The sequence below is a fragment of the Gekko japonicus genome, unplaced genomic scaffold, assembly GCF_001447785.1.
Source record: "Gekko japonicus isolate JY-2015 unplaced genomic scaffold, Gekko_japonicus_V1.1 scaffold7073, whole genome shotgun sequence".
In the NCBI taxonomy this organism is placed as follows: Eukaryota; Metazoa; Chordata; class Lepidosauria; order Squamata; family Gekkonidae; genus Gekko; species Gekko japonicus.
The window spans coordinates 5,303-16,418 of NW_015175587.1; the positions used below are offsets into that span (position 1 = coordinate 5,303).

Consider the following 11,116-nt stretch of genomic DNA (forward strand, 5'->3'; position numbering starts at 1 on the left):
GGTAGGACGTTACCAGTTCAGGTTTCAAATACATGGTGTTTTCTGGGTTCTGGATTTCAGGACCATTATTCTCAAAGGGAAATGTATACAAAGGCTTGAAGCAGTTAATTATAGGGATAACACCAAATTTGGTTGTTGTTTTTTCTGAATAGCCCCTAAGTTTCAAGCAGATTGAGCAAAAAGGTTTGATTTTACAGCCCCTTTCCCCAAAGTCATTGGTTCAGGAGCTGCACCTAGACTTGACAGACTAGCATCTAAATGCCAGCTATCCATAACATTAAAAATAAACAAAAAAAACCCCTGCAGTAATGTTATTCTCCTACCTGCTATAAACAACCCTAGCTTCTGCTGCAAATAGCATAGGGGTACAAGGTTTCTCAAGCTAATGTGGGTCAGGCGGTTCTGATTCCGTTCATGCTTGGGATTGCAAGTCCCCCCATCATCCTGAATCTGGTGGGCAGCTTTGAGACTCCTGATGTTGTGGATCAGCTAGGCTCTGCCAACCCTGGAGAGGCAGAGTACTCTGGGGAAGAAGAACAGGCAGGCCCTAGGTCACAGTCAGTGACTGACAACCTGCTACAGGAAACAACTGCTACCCAGCCAAGTGACAGTTCTGACAATAGCATCCCAGCTGTTCAGGCTCAAGGCTCAGAGCAAGATAGCACTCTACCATCCACCTTGTCTCCCTTATCTCCAGAACTACTGGAATGTAGGAAACGGAGGATCTGTCATGAAATGCTGGAGAGATGATGGAGTGCACGGTTAGCAGCCCACAGACACCTGGGTCTAGAAAAGGAGAGTGCACAAACCTGGATAATTCAACCCAGCTGTGAGATGGGTGTCTCTCCTATAAAGGTCAGAGAGAAGGCGAGAAGGGCTGTGGAAGCAATGCATCAAATTACTCCTGACCTTGCCACCACTGACCTTGAATTGTGACTTTGACTCTAAGACTGCCTCTGGACCTAATCTTTTGGACCTGCCCTGAACCTGCTCAGCTTGCTACCCTGTGTATGACTCAGGAACTGAACTCTGATCATGCTGTATTGATTTGTGCCTTTGTGTCATCTAGTTTGCATATTGACTGTGCACCCTGCCCCATGCTCAGCCTGCTCCAGGACAGCTAGCTTTATTTTCTGAGGAGTTTTGTCTACCACATACAGAACATCTTCATTTCTATTGCACGTAGTGGGGGGGGGAGGGGACTGGCAATTATCCAGCCCAGCACCGTCTGCTTCCCTCCATTTCTGACACTGCAACACCCATAGTCATTCTAAACCACAACGTTGAAAGATCTAACTTTGTTTTCTACTGAGTTATGCCTGCAACAAACAGATGGACGAATGGACAGACAGATGGATGGAAGTATTGTTTTAATTGTTATAGATTAGCTGTTTATATTATTATCATTTTCAAGTGACAATATTCCAAATTTCAAGTGTAAGGTCTTTTAAGAGAGTCTGTTTTATCTGATATTTCAATAAGTGAATCATGCTCATTCTGAAATCAACTCAGTAGCAAATATATATATTTGAACAAAATCACTGTTTAATACATCTATCAGTATACAAAATGTATTCTTTAAAAAGATCTTCCCACAAAGTAAAAAAATGCAGAGGAAAGTGATCACTCAGTTTTGTTACACATTACTTTTAGTCCAGCTCACAAGTTACAGTGAATGTACATACACTGTGTAGAATGTGTGTTGAATGTGTAGAATGTATCCATGATTGTTATATGTGTGTTGAGTAAGTCTCCTGTTACAGTGAATGCAGGTACAGCTGAACATGTGATGGAAACCATACATTTATCCAGCAACTAGTCTTTTATTTCATTTGTCCAGTAAACACTCATTGGCTCTTTCTCACAAACAGAGGTACGCATACACAGTCAAAATGTAGATGTGTTCACTGAAACATCTGAAAAGGGCTTGTGGTAATTAGATCCATCTAACTTCTTCATAGGGCATAACCTACCAACTATATTTCTCAGTGCATCATTGACCTCTTTGTTTCTCAGGCTGTATATGAAAGGGTTAAGCAAAGGGGGCAACACTGTGTACAAGAGAGATGAAAACTTTCTCATGTTTATCTTCATTTCTTGCTGTGGTACCATATATGCAATCATTAGAGACCCATAGAAAATAGAAACCACAACCAAGTGAGAAGAGCAAGTGGAAAATGCCTTTGTCCTCCCTGTGGAGGAGGGGATTTTCAAGATGGCTGCTATGATATATACATAGGATGTCAAGGTTAGAAGAAAAGGAGGGAGTGTAAAAATGGCCGCCACAACAATGCTTACCATTTTAATCAAACTAGTATCACTGCAGGAGACTTTTAGGAGTGGGAAATAGTCACAATAATAATGATCCATTGTATTGGGGCCACAAAACGTTAACTGCAACATCAGAATGAGTAATATTAAAAAAATGAAAAAGCCATTAATCCAAGATACAGTCGCCAATTGGATACAAGTGTGGGTCGTCATGGTTGTTGCATAATGGAGTGGTCTACAGATTGCTACATACCGGTCATAAGACATCACACAGAGCAAACAACATTCTGTAGCTACCAAGGAACTAATGATATACCACTGGGTGAGGCAGCCACTGAATGAAATCATTCTGTTCCCGGTCAAGAGAGCCAAAAGCATCCTTGGAAATAGATTGGAGGAGTAGCAAGCCTCTAAGAAGGAGAGGTTCCCCAGGAAGAAGTACATGGGAGTATACAGGTGCCTATCAAAGACCACAAGCCCAAAGATGAGAGTATTTCCCATTACAGTCACAATATAAATGACGAGAAATGCTAGGAAGAGAAGAATCTGGAACTTTACGTCCCCAAATCCCAGGAGGATGACTTCTGGAATCGTAGTCTGGTTTTCAATCATTGTATAAATGAAATAAAATCAGGTCTGACTGGAAAGATAAATATATTAACTAAAATTATTGCAGGAGTGATATCTGCTGCCTTGTGGTGGCCTGGTCAATTTGAGAGGTTGATTATGAACTGAATTTGGCAGACATAGGCATTAGTAAGATGCAACTTTTGTAATTTATCTTCCCAACCACCTTCTCCAACTCTTGTGCTTATAGACCCAGAACATCCACTGTGCTGGGATGGAAGAGAGTAGAGGAAGCCAGAAGTCCACTTGATTTCTGAGTCTCGCTTTATGCAATGAGTTTGCATGGTTTAATCTTCAGGTCACACAGTGTTTCCTACGAGAGAGAGGGGCACAGGACATGATTTATGACATTTCTGAAGAATTCTGGGCAATGCACATTCATCTCTTACTCTCACTGTGATCATGCCAGAAGGTTAGGCTATGAAAACATGATGTGGCTGCTTCAAGGACATCAGTGAGCTCCATGGCAGTGTCAAGGATTTCCCAAGTCAGAGCTGGCAACCCTAGCAACTGATCTCAGTGATATGGAGATCAGTTTTAATTCCAGGGAAACTCCAGCTCCCACCTGGAGGTTGTAGAAATGTGTGATCACGGGATAGGTTGTGAGAAAAAACAAAAACAAAAAACCAACCATGGTATTATTATGCTATCCATTTAGTAATAATTATTTAGCATTTATATTACAATACAATTTACAAAACACATTCCAATACAAAATATACAAATATTAAGTGTCCGAGGCCCCTGCCACATGGCAGGGGATAAGTCGCTCAAAGCGCGGCTTTTAAAAGCCGCGCCAAAGTTGAGATGCCACGGCGGGATCCCACGATCCCCTGGGCCGCGGCGCCTTTTCTCCCCGGCACGATCAGATCCTAGGGAGAAAACACAGTTCAGATGGGGAGCCTGCCGAACTGCGCATGTCGGAGCATGTGCAGTTCGGCTAGGAGCCGGTGATGAGGCGGCGCAAAGACGCGCCGGCGATCCGATGGCCCGGCTTGCGGGGCTTCAATCAGAAGAACCACCCAGGTAGGTGGTTCTTTTTGATTCGGGTTTTAGGCCAGGAGAGACGGATCGGAGATGGGCAGGCAACGATTCCCAGATATTGCCGTGGGATCGTGCCCGTTTGATCCGCCCCCGTTCTGTCTCGCTCCCGGACCAAAACCCCTCGTCTGAACAGGACCCTTGTAAACCAAAGTCCATGGTCAAAGTTCCTCTGTATAATACAGCTTAAAGTGGCTTTACACTGTCCTTCTTTGATATAGATGTAAATTATTCCAAATATCGGCTCAACTCTCATGGCTCCTGGAGGCTGGCAACCCTACCAGAATTGGTTTAGCTAATGATGAAGTGTCATACCAGAAGGCATCCCTCAGAAGGTGGAGAGAAGAAAGCAAAGGAGCTGCCCTAAGAGAAGTGGCAGCTGTATTGCAGAGACCAGGAAGAGTCACATCAAGCCTCAAAGGGTAATCCAGGGACCAGAGGAAGGCTAGCTCTGGCCTACTTCAGAGTAATGCCTGACTCTGGAATATAAACCTGTTTGGGAGTCAAGTAAGACAGCTGCGAAGCTGGTGTTACAGGGAGAAAGTTGTTAAAGTTGGGCCAAGATAAGTGAGGATTGGGGAAAAGAACAGCTGGCAAGGCCTGGAGTCTCCATAACTTAAGGAGGCCAGACCATCCTAGGAGTAAGGGTGAAGGCCTTCCTGCCCAAGAGGAAGGGAGAAATGAAGGAGGAGGAGGGTTTTATACTTCCCAAAGGAGCAGCTTACAATTGCCTTCCTTGCCTCTCCCCACAACAGACACTCTGTGTGGTATTTGGGGCTGAGAGAGCTCTGAGAGAACTGCTTGTGAGAGAACAGCTCTGAAAGAACTTGTAAGTGACTCAAGGTCACATCAGCAGTTATATGTGGAGGAGTGGGGAATCAACCCCAGTTCTCCCACATTAGAACCCACACTCCTACACCAAACTGCAAGGGCCTAAGCCTACAACTAAAGAAACAGGCCCTGCTTCATGGAGCATACCTAGAGGTTAGGCTTGATTATAGGGATGCCAATTCCTGGAGATTTGGGGGCTGTGCATGGAGAGGGCAGACTTTGGGGAGGGGAGGGAGCTTAGGAGGGATGTGATGCCTACCTTCTGTAGCTGCCATTTCCTCCAGGGAAACTGATCTCTGTAGTCTGGAGATAACATGATGCTCTACCTGGAAGCTGGTAACAGTAGGCTTGAGACAAACAACAAAGACTATTGTTTGGCAAGTAAGGTCTTTTTCTCCTGTTTAGTCTCCTCATTAAGCCCAGGAACATTCATTCATGGTAATTAATAACATTATAAGAAGAGTTATCTACTCTCCTGGTGTCTGGTTGTTTGGGTACCTCATTGGCAAGGATGAAGCCCTGGCACAGGAAGCTTCACATATGGATTCAGGCATATCCCAACAATAACCTTCAGACATTGTTTAAGCTGAAAGAATTAGTTGGCTAAGGCAATCAAAAGAGCTTCCTGATGGAGCAGTGTCTAGGGTTATCAGATCCAAGTTGGGAAATTCCTGGATATTTGGGGGATGGCTCCTAGGAAGAGGTTGTTTTACGGAGGGGTGGAAACTCAGCAGAGATGTAAATCCATGACTCTACCCTCTAAACAAGTCAGTTGCTCCAGGGAAACTGATTTCTGTAGTTTGGAGATTAGGTGTAATTCTAGTCTCATCTTTCTCATCTTTTAAAGGTACCAACATACAGTTCTCAACAGAATTAAAAGCCAAAATGAGAATTCATTAGTACGTTTGAGAGGTTGGTCAAATACTTCTGTTTCCCTTGACATGGGCAAAAAACTTAAATAAAGTTCACTCCAATGTCTCACACATAAATTTTCATTTAACAAGCTTTTTTTTTTTAAAAAAAAAGCCCATTTAATTTGAAATGTTTGCTTCCTTTATCAAGGGGGGAAAAGAACTCCTAACAAATTAAAAATATATTAAGAAAAAAAGATGGTTAAATAACAAATAGTTACCTTTCAGAGAACATTATTCAATGCTGGAAGACTTCATGGACCCATTCCCTTTTTGATTTGGGGTGCACAGAGGTAGAAGAAAACTTCTAATGATCATTGTTCTTTGAGTCATTCAGTATTATTGTTTCTCTCAATACCAGGAAAATGCACCTAAGAACGTCTGCCAGTTTTAACTGTGTAGTATGTTTCCTGAAGATATCAAGGTCTCCTTTGCTGTATTTAAATAAAATAAACCCATATTGAAAATGTAGTTTTCGTTGCAGTGTAGTACTAAGATAATATACTATGAATAAAACTCAAGGGAATGTAGGTAATGAATGTGAAATGTAAGTCTCCCAGGATATGGGTTGTGTTCACCCCGACACTTCTTCCCTCTGGGAAACAATCTTCCAAAACAAGTGCTAATGTATTGGAGAGGAGAAAGTATGCTTTACATAATTTTTGCACACTTAGGGTTACCTACTATGAAAATGTCACCTAAAGGGAAATCCAGTGCAACCCAACAGGTTCTCTACAAGTGAAACATCTTTGGCAATGGGGAAACAATGCAATGCTGATTTGGTTATCTATACTCTCATTTTTCTTGCTGAGACTCCAGGCAGATGACAAAATTTAACAATGCATGCAGTAAACTGTACATAAACTACAACCCTTATCCCTTTATCAAAACAGCATAATAAACAACTCAATTTAATTATAGCTCTGTTCTTCTTGTAAAGTTAGTCCTCAATTTTGAATGACATTTTGAAATTCCAGTAAGCTCCAGTGCAAAAAGAGTACCTGTATGCAAATAAGCATTTAGGTGTCAATTAATTATACCTTTGTATGAATCTTCAAGGCAGCAGCTATAGAATCACGTAACAGCCTTATCCTAGCCAGATAGCAAATATAAGAGACTAGGAAAAAGGTCCGTTGTGGAAATAAATACAACGGCCTCTAGAAAGAGGCTCTGGGTGGGTGCCCTGGCCTTGGACGCTCAGTGTCAATTTGCTGTGGCGACCTCAGCAGGGTATAATGACACTGAGTTCACCATTTTCTCCAGAGGAACTGATCTCTGCTACCTAAAGAACAGTTGTAATTTTGAATGATCTCCAGCCCTCACCTGGAGATTGTCAACGATGGTTCCCCAGAAGGGAATAGTTGGTTTGGAGGGTGGAGTCTATGGCTTTGTACCTGTCTGAGGTCCCACGCCTCCTGAAACCTCACCCTCTCCAGACTCCATCCCTCACATCTCCAGTAATTTCCCACCTGGAGTTGGCAACCCTATCTCCTGCCCAGCCAATCATCAACCTTCCTTTATTTCCCCTCACTCTTCAGCTTTCCACCCCCCACACACCTGCAGCCTCTCCCGTGCTCTGAAGCCCTGACTGCTACGTCACATTGACTGTCATGCAGGGGCCACCTCAGCAGCATATAAGGATACAGAGGCCACCATTTTCTCCAGGGGAACTGATTTCTGCCATCTGGAAAGCAGTTGTAATTCTGAGTGATCTCCAGCCCTCACCTGGAGATTGGACACATTTTACCTCAGAACAGAAAACTGTTTAGAATGTTAGAGGCAAAAGCCAATCAAGTTGCATATGCAAACAACCTCTGTGTTCCGAGGCAAAGGCCAATGAGGGTGCATATGCAAATAACCTCTGTGTTCTGACTGGCTAGGGGGGGGGATGAACAGCAAACTGTTTAGAATGTTGGAGGCGAGACTCAAGCAATGCAGCCAGTGGGTAGGGTCACAATCTGAGTGACACACCAGGGAGCCAACCAATTCCAGAGCAGGTGGAATGTTCTAGAGAAGTGCCACCACCATTTGGCTTTTATTTATAAGGGAGATGGTAATCATGTGAACATACTGAAAATGTGGAATTAATGGAGAAAGAAAAGTATATGGAAGAATACAATTCACAACTAAATAAAAAATGGACGTTTTCCATCTCTGCATTTCCACATGGGCAGAGTCTCTGTTCAATCGACATATCTCAGAATCTGCCAAATAATTCATTAAGAAGTAACACATTATTTCTGGCCAAGAAGAAAAATCTTCAAAAGGTTGGAATAGTTAAGAATTTTGAATAATCTGGAAGCACTGGAAAAGATGGGGTGCTTAGTCCCCAGAAGGAGGTTGTATATTTCCTTTTGGTATCACTACGTAACATGAGATGGTCCTTTTGTACTAAGTTGGTATGTTGTTCATAATTAGTGGGAGCTCTGAAGGAAAACTTGGGTAGGGAATCCCCAAGCTTCAAAGGACATCTCCCCAACTTTGGTTCTCAGAGTTATCCCAGATACACAGTGAAGATTTCCTAAGATATTGTATAGGAAACTTGATAATTGTCTGTCAATATTGTCTTATACTGCTCTGATCCAGACCCTGGCAACATATAGCAATTGCCCAATGACTCAATTGCTACTAAAAATCATATAGAAAATAGACACAGTTGCTCACTCCCCTGGTTTGAATACCTCCAGGTGAGGCACCTGACTGAGTGCACAATTAAATTTGTGCAGACCACTTACTTACTTCAAACGTCTCTTAAAATTGGACTAGTAATCTTTCAAAGGCTTCATTTCCTTTATTTATAAGGAATTGATTTCATCGCATCTCACACTTCTATTAAGCTACCAAAACCCATGGCAACTTGATTGTGTCATCCCTTTGTCGACCAAGGACTAGAAAAAAAAAAGGTCATTGCCTTATATTACATCCCACTCCTTTAATATTCAATTACAGAGCTATAAACCGTTAACCCGTTGGTATCTCATACCTACTAGACTTCATAAGATCTTGAATCTCTATTCACCATTATGCTAGAGGCCCTGTGGGGAATGGGGTATCCATATCCACTGTTGGTGGTCTTGACTGATAGTTAAAAAGTTTTGGTTAAAAATTATTTCTTCTATTAGAGACATCACTGGGTATTTGATCCCACAGATTCCTGAACTTATCCTGTTAGACCTTTGGCGTGATTCTCAAATCCCAAAAATCTGCCAAGAACTTATTTCCATTTTATTAACAGCAGCTAAATTTGTAATTGCTACCAGATGGAAGACCTTTAATATGTTGTCATTATCTCATTAGTATACTAAGATCTCAGATTTTTATGCCATGGATAAAATTTCTGATGAAGGTTCCAGTTTTGGTAATCTATCTAAAGGTTCAGATTTCCAATCAAAATGGCTTCCTTTCTTAGAATTTATCTTTAACAGAGACTTGGCATCATGTCGTACTGTTCCTTGCAAATATTATGAAATTTTACACTATATTTAACTTTGTCTGTAACTTGTACATTTTTGAAATGTTGCATTTTTCTTGCAGTCTCAACTGTTCTGTAGACCATTTATTAGTTCACATTTTTCTATAGTTTGTTTATATTGTCATATAGTAGAATCTTGAGATGGCCTTTCCAGTATTCATAGCAGCTCCTACAATGGAGTTCAAGTATACCTTCCAAGAAAGGTTTGTTTGGCCCCGTTCACATGGAGCATTTGCCGCGCTAAAGTTACGGATGATAGGCGGATTTTCCGGGTGCGATCACACCACAACATCTGGGAAGTGTAGTGCACCCGTGGCTAACCCGTGGCTAACCCGTGGCTTCGTGCCGAAGATACGGAGTAAAAAACTAGTACTTACGATGTACTAGTTTCCAGAAAATGCAGGGCAAAAGCGGGCATCTGATCGCGTCCCGTCCTAGTCCCATCGCAAACAGGTTAGGTTTTTTTTTTTTAAGTCTTCACAGGATGCGCACAAATGATCATGTGCATGTTCACCTTTTGGTGAGAAAAAATATTCCCGTTTGTCACGGAAGCGGCGCCTAGTGATTGCTGATGTGATCATGCCGCACCACTTCTTTGCCGCGCAGCAGGATAGCCGTGTGATTGGCACTTCATGCCCTAACCACAGGACCTCGACGGGACATGTGATCAGGCAGCCGCACGTTATTTTGCTCTGGGGAAAACAGCCACGTTTCCCCCCGCATTTTCCAGCCCGTGTGATCGGGACCTTTGAAAGGTAATCCCTAGATATTTCAAATGGTCTACCTGTTCCCTAGGTTGATCTGCTACTACCCACTTGTATGTCTTTATCCTTCATTTTTTGCTGAAGAAACTAACTTTTGACTTGGTGACATTAATGTCTAAGCCCTCACTGGAGCAATACTCTGAAAAGGAATCTATGAGCTTACATAGGCCAACCACAGATCTTGACAGAAGAGAGCCAAACAGGATGAATGAAATTCATCTCCAGAGATGCAAGAAAATAGAACACTTATGCAAGGTATTGTCCACATATAGGAGGAAGAGTATTTTTAAACGAGCCAAACAGGATGAATGAAATTCATCTCCAGAGATGCAAGAAAATAGAACACTTATGCACAGGTTAAATAACAACAAGGCAAGAATGCATCCCTGCTTGATTCTTCTGCTCAAGGGAATAGCTTCCAGATGAGTTACTTGAGCAGTAGGTTGATCGTATAGTTGTCTAATCAAAAAGAAAAGGCATTTGTCAATAGATGAAATTATTTGATTTATTCCAAAGTCTTTGCCTGGGTATCTAATCAAAGGCTGCTCTAAGGTCCATATATGCAACAGCCAACAATCTATCTTTTGAACTAGTGTACTTGTCAACAATGAATTGGAACTAGCCATCTCTCTCTCTCTCTCTCTCTCTCTCTCTCTCTCTCTCTCTCTCTCATCCTCATCATCATCATCATCCTCTCTCCTGTATATCGGGATCATTAATACATGAATTTAAAGTTGTTGATATTTCCCTATTACTCAAATAGTAATTGACAGTTAATACTGTAAAAGTATCTCTCTATAAATATAAAAACCAGTTAGGGTGACAAAGTTCTCTGCCCGGCAAAATCAGTTGGCTCCCTGATATGTCACGCAGAAGCTGTCCCTATCCACTAGCTACATTGCCTGAGTTGTCTCCCACCCACTGCAGCCTAGGCCACTCTTCTCTGATTGGGCCAGCATTTCAAGGTCATCTGCATATGGAAGCTGATTGAACTTTACTCCATTCCACACCTCAAACTCCCCACCCCCCCACAGAATACCACAAGGCAAAAAAGCTCTGTTACTAATTCAAAGTGCTAGGGATGAGTTCTGTTCTGGCAGGGGACACTGTGAGTGTAGAAAATGAATTATCGACAGAGTAGTGTTTTGGAAAATCTTTAGGAATTGTTTGGTGCATTTACCATGGGGCACCCACCCAAA

General features: G+C 42.2%; 1 protein-coding gene across 1 annotated transcript; it reads right to left on the minus strand.

Annotated features, from left to right (window-relative positions):
• Nucleotides 1-1,887: 1,887 nt before the first annotated feature.
• Nucleotides 1,888-2,883, minus strand: LOC107122906 (olfactory receptor 2AP1-like). The gene has a single exon (XM_015426044.1). It carries the CDS (start codon nt 2,881-2,883, stop codon nt 1,888-1,890), a length of 996 nt encoding a protein of 331 aa, XP_015281530.1.
• Nucleotides 2,884-11,116: the final 8,233 nt, after the last annotated feature.

What these genes read in the sequence shown, in the direction of transcription:
- LOC107122906 (XM_015426044.1), bottom strand. Translation starts at nt 2,883, where the DNA reads ATGATTGAAAACCAGACTACGATTCCAGAAGTCATCCTCCTGGGATTT.